A 19,759-nucleotide genomic window follows, 5' to 3' on the forward strand; every position below is an offset into this window, starting at 1 on the left:
ACCCATTCATGTACAGAAATATTAAATCTCCATATTAACTCACCATTTGGAATCACCAGGGTTAAATATAAGGTACAAAACCTTATCATAGCATTTCAAAAGTAAGAAGGGATTCAGTGCCATTCATTTCGTCTTTGGATTTATGAGCCATTATATTTGGATTTATGAGCCATTATATTTGGTGAAATAACTCAGTGATTGCTGTACCATGTTATTCATATGGCTATGTAGAGAAAGCATGCATAAAATAAATAGAAATAAAACACTTGAGTATGCAACCAATCTGTGGTTATCCAAAAAGGAAAGGACAAGTCAGGTGGGTAGCTTACATATAAAGAGGTCAACTGGCCTTAGAATAAGATTTTTAGCTGTCATCTGAAAACAGTATAATCCATATTTTGATTTGAATGATTCACACTTGAAACTTTCATGATTTATGATACAATCTTCAGCAAAAAAAAAAAAAAATTGGCACATTTTAAAAGCAAATACATGTGTGCTAATTTGTGAAAACAAAATGATTCATTGCTTTCTCCTAATAATTGGGAGGGGGGGGTTGCAGGTGACTTTTCAATGGATGACATGTGCTCTGTTATCAGGAAATGCCATTGCAGCTGGCATTTATCCACTGATAATTCCTATTATTTAAACAAAGGAAAAGAGAAACTTCACTTTGTAACAAGGCCACCCACAGACCAACGTTTCTATGTCTCCCAAGAGGAAGAAGGCTGTGAAGTTTATACTGCAACCAACGATACTCATTTAAGTATTCTATCACCCTGTGAACATGTTCTTAATCTTTAAACAGGTCGGGGTTTCCAGGGAATTGACACAACATGAGCTCTGAAAAATGTGCACTTGGTAGTGATTAGTTAGGAATTGTTCGTGTGGACACATTTGTTTATAGTTTTTGAGTACACTATACTATAGGGAAGTTGTTTCCCATAGTTGCCTCTCCCTCTTTGGGAAGAAGTATGCTTTTATAAATGTGTGTACCTTCTGTAATCCTATAATATCTAGAGAAAAGGTTGTTTAGTAAATGGAGAAAAGAAAACGACATGATTAAAAAAAGTCACCTTGAAATAGAGTTCAGCTTCAGACTTACAACTGCCAAGGAACATAAAAATACCATTTAACTGGGACACATTGAGAAGGTATGCTAAAATGTTGGGCCATCATTTCAAGACTATATAAAGCACATCTCCTAGAGTTGACGTTGTAGTGAGTGGGCCTGTGAATGGGCCCCCATACTGATTCTACCAGTGAGAGTATCTGTGGGCCTCCTAACATTCGCTTCTCGGAATTTGACTCGGAATTTGATTTCATTTTTGCAATGACTTCCCCCATCCTGCTTCTGTAATAACGGCTTCCTGAGAAGGCTGTGAGAACAGAGGAGTGTTTGTTCTATGCCCTGTAACCTTAGCATAGACAAAGCCTACTTCTGACTTTCAGGGGCTGTGTTGCTCCACATACAAAGAAATACTTAAATATGTTTTCGTTTTGATTTTTTTAAAAATTGAAACTATCATAGAGTTCTGTTGAATTATCATGGGTGCTATGTCTGCTGGGAGTTGCCCCTAGTGACTCTGAGGTTCTCAGTTCATCTTCCAGCTGCTTTTTCAGAGGCTAAGTAATTGGGGGTTCACTCTGTTCACCTTGGACCTAGAGATGTTTTGGGGATGTGGCTCCATTCAAAACACCTCCACAGAATACCTGTCTAGTACTTCATGTCTAACTGTTAGATACTATTAGGAGAGTATGTGCTTATTTCCAAACTCATTTGTTTATCCACTTATTGTGGTCTCTGGGGCTCCCTCATTCTGGATTGACTTCTTCAGATAGAAAGAGAAATAAAGGGAGAGAGGGGAGAAAACATAGCACTGAAGTTTTCCCCAAAGGTTGTGGGGACCAGGTTTGAGTGTAAGGTCACACACATGACAAAGCAGGGAGCTTCTGAGGGGAGCCCTCTTGCTGTCCCTTACGGACTCTTTTATGGAAAAAAAAAAAAAATAGGAGGCTGGGTGTTGGTGTACCTGGTTAAGTGCATACATTATATACACAAGGACCTGGGTTTGAGCCTCTGCTCCCCACTTGTAGAGCAAAGCTTCAGGAATAGTGAAGCAAGCACTGCAGGTGTCTCTCTGTCTCTCATCCTCTCTATCTCATCCTCCCCTTTCCACTTCTCTCTGTCCTGTCAAAGGGGAAAAAATGGCCACCAGGAGTGTTGGACTTATTGTGTAGGCACTAAGCCCCAGCCATAAACGTGTGTGTGTGTGCGTGTGCATGTGTGTGTGTGTGTGTGTGTGCAGTTTTTGAAGTTAAAACTGTATATCTAAAACTCATTTTTAAAGCATTATTTTGTTTATCTGAGTAATTATCTTTGTTTTGGTAAAGGCAGAAATTAAGATGGAAGTGGGAGATAGAAGAGAGAGACAGAGAGACACCTGCAGCACTGCTTCACTTATGCTGAAGCCCCCTCTGCAAGGGGGATTGAGGCATTCATGTGCATGCTAACTTGTGCATTCTGCCTTCCACCCAGCCCCCTAAAACTTACTTTATGATGCTATCAGTATGCCTTCTGATAATCTCTTGTTTTATTTCTGCCTTTGCTTTTTCTTTGTTGGTATGATCTTTATTTACATATTGGATAGAGACAGCAAGAAATTGAGAGGGCAGGTTGTGATGGGGAGAGATGCCTGCAGGGCTGCCTCACCACTTGCAAAGCTTTTCCCTGCAGGCTGGGATGGGGGACCGTGGCTCAAGCTTGGGTCCTTGCACACTGTAACATGTGCGCTCAGCCTGGTGCGTCACCCCCATCTTTTCTTGATAGTGTTATGTCTTTTTGTAGCTTAGACATTGTTTTACGTTATCATCAGAATGTTATGGGAATGCTGGGATTTGCCAAAGGATGCACTGTCCATGTTCTTTGACGTCATTAGGATGCATATGTGATAAATCCTCCCCATTTCTTATCTCCCATATTTTCCCCAGGGATACATGCAAAAATGACACTAGCAGATAGTTTTGACTTTAAAAAAATGTATGTGAAGAATAATTCAGGGGTGGCAAAAGAGCTCAGTGGGAATGTGAGCCTTATGCCCCAGGTTAGAGATCTGCTGCCTGGTGCTTCCTCCAGCACTGTGGTGTCCTTCCCTTTGTCTCTCTGTCTGTCTCTGTCTCTGTCTATTTGGGTAAAGTCATCCAGGCTGGAATGGTAACGACAAGCAAATGATATTAGCAATTGAGCAGTGAGAAATGTGTTGACATTTTAATTTTGTCTAAAGTGCCGTGCAGTACTTCTTAATCTGCAACAAATGAATCAGAAGCAGTTCAGCACTATCCGTGACTCTGTTAGTTTGCTCATTCTCCCACTTGGACACATGCCCAAAGAATTGTCCATTTTGATGTTTTAAAAATGTGTCAGATAATAGCTCCATGAATTGTAATGAGTAAATACTGCTGACATAGTATTACTCTTTATTATCAATCCCAACAATAGTTGTGGGTTTCTATGCAGAATTATTACATTAGAGAAGGAAGGTCATACTCTGTTTCTTATGGGGAAAAATATATGCAGAAAACCCTTGATGGCTATTTATTTTGCCTGGGAGTCCAAGGCCTTACTCACTGCACTACCTCCACCTCCAGGGCTTACACTGTTTCTCTGGAGAAGTAATGGCCCCAAAGCTGGAAGAAATGCTAACTTCCATTATATATTCATATTGTCATTAGATATTCATATTACTTGTATTATGATCCTAAATTACAAAGGGATCAACTAGTGTTCCTTAGAAGGTATCACTAGTCTTCCACATTATCTATATTCTCCACGTTCTTCTTGACAGACACAAAAATGCACCAGCAACTAGCTAGATAAACAAAGGTCACATGTAAACAGAAAGCACTTTAGGTTTATAAGAAGTTAAGGTGTGTGTATTGTTGAATTACGATGTGTAGGTTGTATTCATGATTAATACTTTCTCATGAGTTCACTGTACTTGTAAATACTTTATTCTTGTTATCAATCTAATGAATTTGTAAAGAAAAACATGCTTTGATTAAAAAAAAAAAGGATAGAAAAGTATAAGTGAAATCATCTAAGTCTTGGCAGGATAACTGCCAGTATTCATTTGTAATGTCTCCTTGTTATCTACTCAACTTGAAATCAAACAGAATGTGAGTCCCTGACACTTGAAAGCTACATGAGACTTCTCAGTATCTATGAACTATTTTCTCACTCTCCTAGATTTACTTTTCTGTGTATCTTTTGCCTTACTCCGCATTCCTCTGGTATTTTCTTAGATCACTAAATGACCATAATATCTTAAAGCTTTGAGGGGTATTTTAATCAGATCACTCTTCAGAAGATAATAGGATAGCAGCATGCGGATTTTTTTTTTTTTTTTTTGCTTAAGAAACACCATAACAATTGTTTTGTTCCAGTATCTATCATAAAACTGCTATAGGAAATTAGACAAGACTCCCAACAGGCAAACGAGGTAGGCACAGGTAAGCTTGAGGAGTTTTGCTAAGATTGATAGGATTTCCATCCAATCGGATATCTTCTAGTGCCTTCCGAATGTACGTCAGATTTTTCATGTTGCAGAATGTATCTTCATGCATCTCCAGGATATTGTTGTTCTAAACAAACACACACACAAGTTATAAGGACAAATACAACATATGCTTAGTACTGATTAACAACACAATCCATTTTGCTTTGATTGACATTCAGACTTGTAGGTTATGTAAGTTGTGCACATACATGGATCTTTTTTTTTAATATTTATTTATTCCCTTCTTTTGCCCTTGTTTTTGTTGTTGTAGTTATTATTGTTGTTATTGATGTCATTCTCATTGGATAAGAAAGAGAGAAATGGAGAGAGGAGGGGAAGACAGAGGGGGAGAGAAAGATAGACACCTGCAGACCTGCTTCACCACTTGTGAAGTGACTCCCCTGCAGGTGGGGCTTGAACAGGGATCCTTACGCGGTCCTTTAGCTTTCGCCACGTATGCTTAGCCCGCTGCGCTACAGCCCGACTCCCTCATACATGGATCTTACTGCTCATCAAACACAGTGTGAGCAGGAGGAATAAATCAGCTACCCAGCTACCAAGTAGACGTGTCAAGCCATGGCTATTTTAGTAACTGAAGAATGCAATAAAGAGATGAGAAAATTAATTTGAAAGGAAAGAAAAAAAAATTTCTACCCCCAAAAGATGAGTACTATGTAGCAAAAGCAGAGATATAGGAGTTTTCTTCAGAGAAGGTCATAGAGGGGCTGGGTAGTGGCACACTTGGTTAAGTGCACATAGTACTAAGTGCAAGGACCCACACAAGGATCCAGGTTTAAGCCCCAGCTCCCCAACTGCAGCAGTGGGGATCCACAAGCTGTGAAGCAGGTTTGCAAGTGTGCATCTTTTTCTCTCCTTTTCTATCTCCCTTAGCCCTCTCAATTTCTCTCTGTCCTGTTGTGTAAAATGATGGAGGGGAAAAAGAAAAAAAGTTGGGAATGGAAGCCAGGAGTGGTCGATTCATGCTGAGCCCCAGCAACTAGAGGCAAGATATATATGTGGAGAGAGAGAAAGACAGAGAGACAGAGAGAAGGAGGGAGAGAGAGAGACAGGCATAGGTGAAAAGAGATTTTATTTATTTAATATTTGGATAGAAACAGAGAGAAATTGAGAAACAAGGGGGGAGAGAGAGAGGGAAAGAAACAGAGACACCTACAACCCTGCTTCACCATTTGTGAAGTTTCCCCCCTGCAGGCAGCAGGGGTCGGGGGCTTGAACCTGTGCACTGTAATGTGTGTGCTCAACCAGGTGCGCCACCACCTGGCCCCCCAGAAAGAGATTTTAAATTTGAATACCCCAGAAAGAGACCACTGAGTTCTTCTTCTTCTAGTGTTTGCCCTTCTTCCGTAGCCAGTCAACAGCGTCAGGTTGAGCCTGATGTCAAGTTTCGAGACCTCCTTTGAATCTGGAGAGGTGGCAGTCGTTGACCATGTGGGTCATAGTCTGTCTGGAGCCGCAGGGGCAGTTCGGGTCATCTCTGGCTCCCCAGCGATGGAACATAGCGGCACACCGGCCATGGCCTGTTCCATAGCAATTGAGGAGGGCCCAATCATAACGTGCTAGGTCAAAGCCGTGTTGACGCTTGCAGGGGTCTGTGATGAGGTGTTTGTTCTGTACCTCAGCTGACTGCCAACTCTGTTTCCAAGAGTCTGGAACAGAGAAGTTCAGTGTAGGCACAGGGGACCAGATTGGATGACGAGACGTCAAGAGTTGGACAGGGTGGGCGAAGATATCCGCGTATATTGGCAGGTCCGGTCGAGTGTAGACGTGGGAAATGAACTTAGATGATGCCGCATCCCGACGAATATCTGGTGGGGCGATGTGGCTAAGAACTGGCAGCCATGGAACCGGGGTGGAATGGATGGTTCCAGAAATTATCCTCATGGAGGAATATAATTTGGAATCGACCAAGTGGACATGGGGGCTACCATCCTGGGGCACAGTATTCTGCAGTGGAATAGCATAATGCCAGAGATGATGATCGTAGTGTGGAAGCGCTCGCGCCCCATGAGGAGCTGGCCAGTCTTGCAATGATGTGATTCCTCACGCCCACCTTTGCTGCAGTTTTTATGAGATGTTCGTGAAATGACAGAGTGCGATCGAGAGTAACGCCAAGATAGACTGGCTGGGCTTCATGCCGTATCGCCAAGCTGCACATTAAGCTCACGCGAGGCCAAGGCATGGTGTAGATGGAAAACAGATGATACCGTTTTTGCAGTGCTAGGGATTAGTCGCCATTTTTTACAGTCATCAGATATCAGAGACATGTCTTTCGTGAGTGCTTCCTCGAGACCACTGAGTACAAACCTGGCATAGTTTCCATGGAGTGTTCAATAGTGGAATCAAAGTCAACACCTTGCAAGTGAAGTCACGGAGTACTTACCAGGAAGATGAGCAGAGTCCAAAGCCAGAAGATGCCCTGGCCTGCGCACTCACACGTGCCCCACACTAACCAATAGTTTTACTTGTTTGTCCTCTTTACTGTAGCCAGACGAGTGGGTGTGAAGCAGCATCTTATTTTGTGATTGGACTCATTGGCAATAGACCCAACACAACAAGTACAGTTTGCATGACTTTTTTTTTTTAATGTTTGTTTATTCCCTTTTGTTGCCCTTGTTTTTTTTTATTGTTGTAGTTATTAATGCTGTCCTCTTTGTTGGATAGGACAGAGAGAAATGGAGAGAGGAGGGGAAGACAGAGAGGGGGAGAGAAAGACAGACACCTGCAGACCTGCTTCACCGGCAGTGAAGCGACTCCCCTGCAGGTGGGGAGCCGGGATTCGAACCAGGATCCTTATGTTGGTCCTTGCACTTTGCACCATGTGTGCTTAACCCACTGCGCCACTGCCCGACCCCCTTTGCATGACTTTTGCAATCAGTCACACCGCTGACCCATTTTGCCATCCCAATAATTTAGTGTATTTCTTGTGGTTTTCTAGATGAGGTCTGTGGATTAGTTGGTGCAGTGATTTATGTGAATGATGATACTATTTTCCAAATTATGGCCACAAGGTATTTTCTTTATACCTTCCTTTCCCTTCAAATTTATTGCGGGGCCAGTAACATCACAGTTAGCAGTAATAAAAGTTACTGAGTAAGTAGAAGGATCCATTGCCAATTTTGTTTTGAGGTATCCTGGAAAATACTCCTTCCAGCGTACACAAGGAAGGGAATCTTCCTAAGCATACAAATTCACCCACAGAAGAAGAGAGTCGTCTAGAGGCAGGTTGAGGGCTACACAGGATGTACACAGAAAGAAAACGAATACACAGTTAAAAAGAGATGGGAGTCCACAACTCATGGGCATCAACAAAAAGGTACCGGTGCTCTACAGAAAGATGTGTATTAATAGAGAGAGAGAGAAAAAAAAAAAAGATACAGAATAGTTAACACAAGAAATTGAGATTCACTCTCACAGAGCAAAGTCATTCCTTGGAATGACTTGCACATTTTGACTGCCAAATATATATTGTTCCATGATGGTGCCCTTTCTCTGAGCTCATAATGGGCGTGTTCTCTACTTTTTTTATCCCACAGAATGAATAAAATTATTGCCACGTTGAAGACAGTTGTGGGCCAAAAACTAAAGGAAGTCATGTAGTGGATCATAACATTTAGAAACTATGTGTTTACTCATTACATCAGTGATAAAATGGAATTTAAATTAAAGCATACTTTCAAGTGTGTGTGTGTGTGTGTGTGTGTGTGTGTGTGTGTGTGTGTGTGTGTGTGTGTGTGTGTGTGATTAGACATAGGCTTTCCTTAATCTGGAAAGATAGTATTTTTATCTATCAGTAAATGTGTAGGCCCAAGATTGAATTTAACTAGATACCTAAAACCAGAAGCCAAACTTGACCTTTTTTTTTTTTTACCAGAAAACTAGAAATCAAATTATATTTCCTTTATCTTTCCTTTCTCATTTATTGAGGGGATTGTTGGTTTACAGTAATTACAGTTTTCAGTACATGAGAACTTTTTTTTTTTTGATAGGACAGAAAGAAATCTAGAGGGGAGAGAAAAATAAGGAAGGAGAGAAACAGAGGCTCTTGCAGACCTGCTTTACTACCTGCAAGTGGGAAGTGGGAGCTTGAACCCAGGTTCCTATGCATGGGAATAGGAGCACTCAACCAGGTGTGCCACCACCACTTGGACCTCCCCCCAATTTTTCAGTCTTTTGTAAAACACTGTCACCCTGAGACTTAAGTCTTCCTCTGCCACCATGCACCAGGATCTGAAAGCCCTCTTTCCCCCTGAGTCCTTTACTCTGGTGTGATGCACCTGCTCCAATCCAAATTCTACTTTGTATTGCTATTTTTCTGTTCTGATTTCTCAAGTTGTGTCCATGATTGAGATCATCCCATACTTATCCTTCATTTGTGGGCTTATCTCACTTAACATGATTCCTTCCTTCAATCTCCATCCAAGATGAGGTGAAGATAATGACTTCATCATTCTTAATAGCTAAGTAATTTATATTTCAAATTTACTCAGCCACTCATCTGGTGTTGGGCACCTGGGTTGCTTCCAGGTTTTGGCTACCACAAGTTGTGCTGCTACGAATATAGGTATACACAGATCTTTTTGAATGGTTGTGTTTGGTTCCTTAGGCTATATCCCCAGGAGAGGAATTGCAGGGTTATAGGGTAGGTCCACTTCTAGCCTTCGGAGAGTGCTCCAGACTGTTCTCCACAGAGGTTAGACCAATTGACATTCCCACCAGCAGTGCAGGAGGGTTCCTTTGTCCCCACAATCTCTCCTGTTTCATTTCTAATCCTCTCACAACTTTTCAGTAGGTGAAGTTTTCTGTTTTGAACATTCTTTTGAAAAATTTTGTGTGTGTGTGTGCAACAGAATGCTTTCTGGATCACCTGGGAAGCAGTGCAGTGCATAGACCACTAGACTTGCAAGACTGAGGTCATGAGTTCTATCCCTAGCATCACATATGCCAGACTACTGATCTGCTTTGTTCTTCTCCAGTTCTACTTCCTCTCTTTGTCATTATCCATATGCCTCTACACCATTGTTATTTCACAAAGAATACAAATTAAAATGAAGGCTTTATTGCTACAAGGCAGTATAGCTAAGATCATAAGTGTGCAAAAATTATACACTCATACATAGAGCAAAAATGAATGAGAAGAGAAAAAGAAAGTTTCCCCTTTGTCACTGCAGACCATTTTTTTGATGTCCCTTTCCTCTTGTTTGCTTTTGCTTCCCTCACTGCTGGGTTCACCTGACCAGTTACCGTCAACCTACCTGGAGATGAAGGGCCCTGAGGTTTTCCGGCAGCGGCAGAGGGATGTGGTCCAAGTTGTTGTCGGTGAGGTAGAGATGACGGAGTTCATACATATCCTGTGAAAGTCCAGACACGGGAACTTAATAGCAACTGGGAGGTCATCCTTACTTAATCCTTGTCCACACAAGCACTTGCCAGCCAACTCATGCCTGTTTGGGTTGGTCCTGCTTTGCCAAGCGGAAGCAGATTATTCCTTAGTCTTTACACTATGCAAAGGATATTTACATAAACTTTCACCCCAAGCCAGAGTTTCCTAGCGAAAAAGAAAAACTGTTTCTCCATCTCTAGAAAGAATTTCGCTTTGCCCACTCTCACTTTTTCCACTTGAGTAATGGAGCGACTTCCCAGGGAAGACATTCTACAGTAGAGTTTTGAAAGCTTTGGTAAGGTATAGAAAGCATTGGCTGGGAGTCCGATGGTAGCACAGTGAGTTAAGCTCAGGTGGCTCAAAGCTCAAGGATGGGCTTAAAGAAACCAGTTCGAGCCCCCGGCTCCCCACCTTCAGGAGAGTCACTTCACAGGCAGTGAAGCAGGTCTGTAGGTGTCTGTCTTTCTCTCCCCCTCTCTGTCTTCCCCTCCTCTCTCCATTTCTCTCTGTCCTATCCAACAACAATATCAACAATAATAGCTACAACAGTAAAACAAGGGCAACAAAAGTGTATAAATAAATATTAAAAAATAAATTGATTGATTAAAAAAAAAGCATTTGCTGGGCCAGGAGGTGGCACCAGGTTAAGCCCGCATAGTATGAAGCTCAAGGACCCACAACAAGGATCCCGGTTCGAGCCTCTGGCTCCCCACCTGCAGGGAGCAGGTCTGCAGGTGTCTGTCTTTCTATTTCCCTCTCTACCTTCCCCACTCCTCATAATTTCTTTCTGTCCTATCAAAAAATAATAATAATGGCCACAGAAGCAGTGAATTCATAGTGCAGCTACCAATCTCCAGCGATAACCCTGGAGACAAAAAAAAAATTGCTTATTTTTACAGGAATCAAGAAATGATAATTCTTTTTTTAAATTTTTTTATTATTTATTTTCCCTTTTGTTGCCCTTTTTATTGTTGCTGTTATGGATGTCATCTTTGTTGGATAGGACAGAGAGAAAATGGAGAGAGGAGGGGAAGACAGAGAGGGAAGAGAAAGACAGACACCTGAAGACCTGCTTCACCACCTGTGAAGCGACTCCCCTGCAGGTGGGAAGCCAGGGCTCAAACCAGGTTCCTTAAGCTGGTCCTTGTGCTTTGTGCCACATGCGCTTAACCCACTGAGCTACTGCCTGACTCCCAAGAAGTGATAATTCTAACAATAGTTGCTCTCTCTGGTTCAATTATGGGGAAAAGCCTAGAAAGACAGACGAGAAGTAGACCATAATATTCCAACTCTAGCCCACCATCGTAGAGGTAATGGACTCATATCACCCATGTCAACTGGAGGTGAATGAGGTTATGAGAGCTTGGTATTTAGCAGTCTTTGAAGCAGCAATCTTATTCCCTTGCCTGCCAACATGATGCCACTGGAAGGCTGCAGAACAGACAGGCCTGGGGCTGGATGGTGATGCACTTGGTTGAGCGCACATGTTACAATGCACGAGGACCTGGGATCAAGACCCCAGTCCCCTCCTGCAGGGGAAAAGCTCTGTCTCTCACCCTCTCTATCACCCCTTTCCCTCTCAATTTCTGGCTGTCTCTATCCAATACAAAAATATGAAGATAATAAAAAATGTTTAAAAGAAAGAGGACAGGCCTTTCATGAGTGTCCAGTGCCAATGGGGCTTCAGAATCTCCTTAGGTCTCCCAAGCAGTAACATGGTGACCCATCAAATAATATTTTAAATTCACTTCTTTGGAATAATTTTCAAGGAGTAGATGGAATGGGGCAACTTTGGGCTACAAAACTGGTTGGCTAATGTTTCCAGAATCTATGGCCAGTCTAGCCCCAAATTTACTGCTACTTAAAATGTAACATTTTCAATATCAACTGAACCCATCCTCTTTTCAAAATAACTGATAAAATTCTTTGGTTCTGGGGGGTCAGGCGGTAGCACAGTGGGTTAAGTGCACATGGCAAAGCGCAAGGACCAGCGTAAGGATCCCAGTTCGAGCTCCCGACTCCCCACCTGCAGGGGAATTGCTTCACAGGTGGTGAAGCAGGTCTGCTGGTGTCTGTCTTTCTCTCCCCCTCTCTCTCTTCCCCTCTATTCTCCATTTCTCTCTGTACTATCCAACAACGACATCAATAACAATGATAATAATAAGTACAACAATGATAAAACAACAAGGGCAACAAAAGGGGAAAAAATGATCTCCAGGAGCAGTGGATTTATGGTGCAGGCACCGAGCCCTGGCAATAACCCTGGAGGGAAAAAAAAAAAAAAAAAAAAAAAACTCTTTGCTTACTCAAAGTATCATCCATACCCTGTACTAGTTGTTGCCCCCATATTTTTTCTTTCTTTTGAGAGAGAGACAGAGACAGAGACAGACACCACAGCATGGAAGTTTCCAATGGAATGGAGGCCAGGCTCGAACAGGTATGGCAAAGCAGCATGCTATCCAAATGAACTATTTCAGCCTCCCAGGCTGTTCTGTTCTGCTCTTGATAACATAGCTGAGTTTCTGTAAGTGACGTGCTTGGGGACATACAAACAGTTTACACGGCTTTGAGGTCAGCCTGACGGGTTGGTGATCTAGGCAGCTACCCACATTGAAGTCCAGCCCAGCTTGCTTTGTTGGTTTCCTAGCAGCCTGGGAGCTGAGGAGAACACACTATTTTCCCAGAATATAGGTACAGTGGGTTGTCAAGCATATTGTAGGATTTAAAAGATTCCCCACTACTGGGCCCTTTCTACAGGAATAAGAACAACTTGTCATCAAGGACAAACAGAATCGGGAACGTGGGAGTCTCTCCTACCCCGGCTGAAATCTTACTTTAAATGCTTCCTGCTTGATGCCTTTTCTTCCAAGTCTGTTGTTGCTGATGTCAATAAATGTTAAGGTGGTTGGCAGTTCTGGGAGCTGCCTTATTCTGTTATCACGCAGAATAAGCTCATGGAGCTGGGGCAACTTTCTGAAGGCATCTTCATCAATCTCAGATATTAAGTTTGATGTCAGATCAATTCTTCTTAAGTCATCTAGAATGAAGAAAGCTGTTGGCCTCTACTCAGTATGTTCCGTTCACACAAAATGCCATTGTGAGTTTTTCTGAGTATAAACAATGGTAATTGTGAATTCACCTAGCAGTGGGACCTTAATAAAGTCGTTATTGATAAAAATTTAATTGTTACCTCCAAAATAATTGTCATATTTATTAGGAAGTATTGTTTTCCCGAAGAAATAGGCACATTATATATATAACAACTAGTGTTTACTCTAGATTCTTCATAAGATTTGCCTGGATCTTATTATTTAAAAAAATCAAAGCTGTAATCTTCTTTATAAAAAAATCTATTAGTTTTATTAATATTTGTTTATATTTATTATTGAATAGAGACAGAAATTGAGAGGGAGGGGGAGACAGAGATGGAAAGAGACAGATACTTACAGCCCAGCTTCACCACTCATGAAGCTTTCCCCTAATAGGTGGAGACCAGTGGCTTGAACCCGGTTCGGGTCCTTGTACACTGCAGTGTGTGTACTTAACCAGGTGTACCACCATGTGGCCCCAAACTTCAAAGTTCAACCTAATGATTTTTTTTTTTTTGCATTTTCTGACAACCAGATATCTATTAGCATTGACATATAGAAGCATCCAATACTTTTTCAAGTAAATAAAATTTAAATAGTCTGAAGAGAAGGGCATGATTTTATCCATACTTAGACTTGCAAAATCATTTCTGTTGATCTTCTTAATTCTGTTAAAACGGGAATAGAAATATGCAGTATTCTTGGGCAGTGGAGGAATAGCATCAAGTTCATGGTCATCACAGTAAACGGTGGTACTTATACAAGTACACAGAAGGCATGTTGGAAAGTCTAAAAGATAAGAAGAGAATAAATACATGGAGATTACACAGGTGTTTCTAAGACATAGCTTGATGAAGACTTTTTGTTTAACAAGATTCTCAGAAAGACCTTCCTGGAATATTTCAAATTTCTTTTTTTGTTAATATTTTATTTACTTATTCATGAGAAAGATAGGAGAAGAGAAAGAGAGAAAGAGCCAGACATCTCTCTGGTACTTGTGCTGCCAGGGATTGAACTCAGGACCTCATGCTTGAGAGTCCAGTGCCTTATCCACTACGCCACCTCCTGGACCACAATATTTCAAATTTCTTAAGTCATTTTGTAAGTGGAATATCAACATCAGATACCCCAGTAAAAGCTCACCCAATAGTTAATGTTCTCTCTGCTGCATTTTTTTTTTTACTTTTTTATTTTAAATTGCTGAGTGAATATAGTATGGTCATAATGTACCAAGTACAGATGTGAATATTAAAAGTGTGGCTTAAAAATGTAACCACGTATCCACCTATTAGGCTGTTGGCTGCATTTTTAAATAGCAGAATGAAACAAGGTCTCTCTCAAGAAATCGACTAATCACCATCAATATTCATTTATTCTGTATCTACTTAGAGACTCCTTTCAATATAAATAGCACCATGCTATCAGTTCAAATCATAGTGACACTTGTGTCTGGTCGTCTGCTGTGTAAGGTGGATGTATGTCATAGGGAGAGACTCCAGAAATGAGAGCTATTTCTAACATAATGGAAATGGAGGACATTCCAGGTTGCCACAGCAGATAAAAATGTTGAATGTACCAGCATAAATTTGATCTCCTACAGCGAGTGTACAAAAAATGATGTCTAGTTCTGTCTTTCTCTCCCTCTCCCTCTCTCCTCCCTCTCCTTCTATCCCTCTCACTGATAAATAAAATCTTTAAAAGAATGGAAATGCAGGGGAAAGTTTTAAGTTATGAAACACTTGCTCATTTCTCCAGTGATCATTCATTAGTATTTGCCATTTATCGTTCTTTTGTTGTTGTTGTTGTTTGTTTTAAGCCATGTGAACTTAATTACGATTCAGCCTGCCTAGCCCTGACCTTCATTGGTGTGTGGGCCCAGAACCCCAATGAATTCAGGTTCCTGAGGGGAGGAGCCGTCAATCAGCCTGGGGGTGGATTCTTCCTCTTCTTCTTCTTCTCCCTCCTCTGGCTGTGGGGCCGGGGTAAGGAGCTCTCTGATCCCAGAGGGCATCATGGTGGCTATTTCAACCTGGAAAAAAAGGACGATTAAAAACAAAATTATCATCATTATTTTTAAGAAGAGTAAGATGTTCGGGTTTATGGTAGCTCAGAGGCGTGAACCTCTGGCATGAAAGCCTTTTGCAGAACCATTGTGCCGTATCTCCAGTCTGGATTTTTTAAAAATATTTTTATATTTATTTATTTCCTTCTGTTGCACTTGTTGTTTTATTGTTGTAGTTATTGATGTCGTTTGATAAAGGACAGAGAGAAATGGAGAGAGGAGGGGAAGATAGAGAGGGGGGTTGCCCATTAAGCGATGCCCCTACAGGTGGGGAGCCAGGGGCTCAACCCCGGATCCTCACGCCTATCCTTGTGCTTTGCGCTACCTGCGTGTTTTTTTTTAAGGTGCAGATTACTTGTTTGTAGATCGGTGTCTACAAGGGAAATCCAAATCTTAGTTTCAATTCAGTAGTTGATTACCTTTACTAGTGACTACATGGAAAGTTTTATTCTGTGATGCACTATTTTCAGAGCATATTCTTCTTTCATTCACCAGGGCCTCCTGTTTCTTAGTAGGATGGGTTTATATAATCGTGTTCCCTCTCCTCCCTTACTGCATGAAAATGAATTTCATCCTCTTAAACACTCTGCCTGCCAGTGGCACGAATTTAACATGCGTCAATTCGGCCACGAGAGGGCGCCCGTGTTCTGAAGTTCAACCCAGTGCTTGGCCCGCTTGTTTGGGAAGGAATGTGAGGATTTTAATTGTCCTTAATGTTTTCATTTCGGTTTGCTCCTCAGATCTTAGTAAAAGTTTACACTTCCTTTACATTTTTTTCTTTTAAACAGTTTTATATGTATGTTCATTTTGTTAGACTTAAAGAAAAAGAAAAAAAAAAAAAACATGTATCCTTCAACTACATAGTCTTAACAACAAAGCACACTTATAATGAAATAGTAGTTTCATTACCAGTTGTGAAGAGTAAAATCCAGAGTCCCTTTCATTCTGCAGACCTACAAATTACCAGTAAGAAATAACTTGATGTCGTGGTCCAGGAGGTGGCTCAGTGGGTAAAGCATTGGATTCTGAAGCATGAGGTCCTGAATTCAATCCCCCGGAGCGCATGTACCAGAGTGATGCCTGGTTGTTGTTAAATTTCTTAAGCTCTAGCCGGGTGGGTTGGCTTCGCGGGCGGGTAACAGAGACGCGGAGACAACGGCTGGGCAGGGAAGCTGTATTTCCTTATTCAGGAAACAACGATTCACAAACTAATCACCAAACAGAACTCCGCTGTCCCTTTGTGGCGGCGCAAGCACTTTCTTTTACTCTGGAACTTTCGTACTTGAGAGCCCTCTGAAACTCTGGCACACTGGAACTCTCTCTTACTCTGTAACCCTGAAACTCTCGAACTCAGGAACTCAGGAAATCTCGAACTCAGGAACCCTCTCTTACTCTGGAACTCTCGAACTCTCGTACTGGGGAACCCTCTGAAAACTCTGGCCCTCTCGAACTCAGGAGCCCTCTCCCTTACTCTCGAACTCAGAAACTCTCACACTCTCGAACTCAGGAACCCTCTCCCCGGGTTTCTTGGGGCGGGGCCAAGCAGGCCGGCGAAATTAACAGGACTGATCCAATTCTCTTGGCGGGGGGGGGGGGGGCTAGAACAAACCAATGTAAAGCATACGACAATTCCCCCTTTTCTTTTTAACTAAATGACTATAGTATCAAGGGTGTGGGGTGAACAGAAACATATATAACAAAAACCAGCATGTTGCCAAGGGAAGGCCTGAGGGGGCCATATCTGAAAAAAAAAACATTTCTTGCCTCTGGGGGGCTACTTGCCTCGATGGGCAATTGCATGGGGGCGGGGAATGGCCTAGGGTCCCAAAGGCAGCTGGCTGCAACTTACTTACTATGAAACAAAACTTGTTATTAGCATATCTACTGCAGGATCTAACATTTCTAATAGAGAAGGAATTTGAGACTTTTACATATCAACAATGTCTTTTAACCTTTTGTTAAACCCATTCAAGATGGAGACACACCCTAGGTGTGGGCCAGAGAGGAAACCTCAGGCATGAGAATAATTAGCATAGCCATTGTGCGATCTACCATTTCTAATAGAGAAGGTAGTGTTTTACATATCAACAAGTCTATTTAACCTTTTGTTTAGACCAACTTAGTTAAAATATATTGATTATTAACTAATTTTTACCTTAGACCTTATATGTAAGTTAATTTTATCTTTATGAGAATTATATTGAAAGCCTTTTTCATTTAACTTTGACTAGTAAGAATTTAGCCTTAAAGCTACTGTTTACCAAACTTTAAACATACACATAAACATGGTCATTAATACACAAGGAGAGAAACCTTTGTTACGAAGACATGTCATTTTAAACACGAATTTAAATCTGTACTGTCTTAGTTGGGGGGGGGGGGGTTCACCATCCGGAGGTGGCTTCCCGCGCAGCTTCACTTTTAGGAATTGCAGGTTGCGATCTCTGCACAAATCTCTGCGTACTCCAGCTTGTCTGCCTTCAGACCGGACCGGCGGATGGAGATCTCGTGTGCCCAGTTTCGGCAGGGATCCCGGAGGTCCAGGAGGCCCGGGATGGTTCCAGAATTCATAGAAAGAGGGCAGGCAGGCCATCTTTGTAGAAGGCGTGGGCCTAGGTGCCCAGGGGTGGCGGCCATGATAGAACGCCGCGGCCCTGCCCCATGGCCCTGCCATGTCTGCTGCCCTGTTTGCAGTGGCCGAGCAGCGTGGAGGGATCACGTGTCCAGTGCCCTGTGCCACGCAGTGGAGAGCCGGCTCCTGTGGGCTGGCCTCGGGCTCTAGCGTGGAGGCATCGGGCTCTTGTGTGTTGGTATAGGGCTCAAGCATGTTGGCATTGGGCTCCTGGGGCTTTTGTGTGCTGGTGTAGGCCTCCTGCGTGCTGCGGGGCTGCCGAGCTGCGGCGCGCGGGGTTGTCTGGGCGCAGCCGGCTGGCTGGCTGTTTAACCAGGTGGAAACGGCAGCTCTGTGCCTCGCCTCCCGCCCGCTGGCTCTTCCGGCTGGCTGTTCTGAGTTCGCCCGAGCGAGTGGAAACCACAGAGTGGTCCAGAGATAAATGTTCCAGAAACAGCAAAACAGTCTCATAAAGAAAGAGCAGAGGCCTTTGGAAATCTCTTCACAAGCAGAAGAGAAGGCCATCGAGCATAGGTAGCCAAATTGTCTTTACTTATCTGAGAGATGCGCAGGTCAGCCCCATGTTGGGCGCCATTTGTTGTTAAATTTCTTAAGCTCTAGCCGGGCGGGTTGGCTTCGCGGGCGGGTAACAGAGACACGGAGACAACGGCTGGGCAGGGAAGCTGTATTTCCTTATTCAGGAAACAACGATTCACCAAACAGAACTCCGCTGTCTCTTTGCGGCAGCGCAAGCACTCTTTCTTTTACTCTGGAACTCTCGTACTTGAGAGCCCTCTGAAACTCTGGCACACTGGAACTCTCTCTTACTCTGTAACCCTGAAACTCTCGAACTCAGGAACTCAGGAAATCTCGAACTCAGGAACCCTCTCTTACTCTGGAACTCTCGAACTCTCGTACTGGGGAACCCTCTGAAAACTCTGGCCCTCTCGAACTCAGGAGCCCTCTCTCTTACTCTCGAACTCAGAAACTCTCACACTCTCAAACTCAGGAACCCTCTCCCCAGGTTTCTTGGGGCGGGGCCAAGCAGGCCGGCGAAATTAACAGGACTGATCCAATTCTCTTGGCGGGGGGGGGGGCTAGAACAAACCAATGTAAAGCATACGACACCTGGTTCTTTCTCTCACTCTCCTTCTATCACACCCTCATTTTTTGTATATTTATTTTATTTATTTATTCCCTTTTGTTGCCCTTGTTGTTTTATTGTTGTAGTTATTATTGTTGTTGTCGCTGTTGGATAGGACAGAGAGAAATGGAGAGAGGGAGGGGAAGACAGAGAGGAGGAGAGAAAGACAGACACCTGCAGACCTGCTTCACCGCCTGTGAAGCGACTCCCCTGCACGTGGGGAGCCGGGGTTCGAACCGGGATTCTTATGCCGGTCCTTGTGCTTTGCGCCACCTGCGCTTATCCCGCTGCACTACAGCCCGACTCCCCTCACACCCTCATTTTAATAAATAAATAAAATCTTTAAAAATAGAAAAGGAGGCGCGGGTAGTGGCGCTACAGTGCATAAGGACCCAGGTTCGAGCCCCTGGCCCCCACCTGCAGGGGGAAAGCTTTGCCAGTAGTGAAACAGGGCTGCAGGTGTCTCTCTGTCCCTCTCCCTCTCTATAGCCCCCTTCCCTCTTGATTTCTGGCTGTGTCTATCCAATAAATAAATACTAAAGATAAAATAAAATAAGAATTTGATGCTTATGGTCCAGTCATTGAGAGCCTTAGCTTACTTAGATCCAAACATTCTGTTTTTTACCCACAGATTATATGTCCTTTACCTGGATCTTTACTGAAAAGTCTTACTTCTGCTAAAACATATGAAGGCGTTAGAATCGTGGGATGTCATCACCGGATGCCAGTTCTCATGTATGTTCAATATTAATCCAAGTAAGTATTCCCATTGACCCCTGGGTGTGTTGAAAATGGACCCTCCACAGAGTGTTGAGAAGTGGAACTATTTCAATGCTTGATAAAGAGGAAGAAATGACTCCCCTGCCCCAGGTATGATTTTTTTTTTTATTTCAAAC

General features: G+C 42.8%; 1 protein-coding gene across 1 annotated transcript in view; it reads right to left on the bottom strand.

Annotated features, from left to right (window-relative positions):
- Nucleotides 1–3,889: 3,889 nt before the first annotated feature.
- The window catches only part of EPYC (epiphycan), a 52,710-nt gene continuing 36,840 nt past the window's right edge, over nt 3,890–19,759 (bottom strand). Inside the window, exons 2-6 of the mRNA XM_007524242.2 lie at nt 14,904–15,075; nt 13,677–13,835; nt 12,792–12,994; nt 9,830–9,925; nt 3,890–4,641 (exon numbers count right to left, since the gene is read on the bottom strand). Coding sequence (XP_007524304.2) covers nt 4,471–4,641; nt 9,830–9,925; nt 12,792–12,994; nt 13,677–13,835; nt 14,904–15,075 — 801 coding nt within the window. The 3' untranslated portion in view covers nt 3,890–4,470. The remainder of the gene's footprint in view (nt 4,642–9,829; nt 9,926–12,791; nt 12,995–13,676; nt 13,836–14,903; nt 15,076–19,759) is intronic.

The sequence above is a fragment of the Erinaceus europaeus genome, chromosome 7, assembly GCF_950295315.1.
Source record: "Erinaceus europaeus chromosome 7, mEriEur2.1, whole genome shotgun sequence".
Lineage (NCBI taxonomy): Eukaryota > Metazoa > Chordata > Mammalia > Eulipotyphla > Erinaceidae > Erinaceus > Erinaceus europaeus.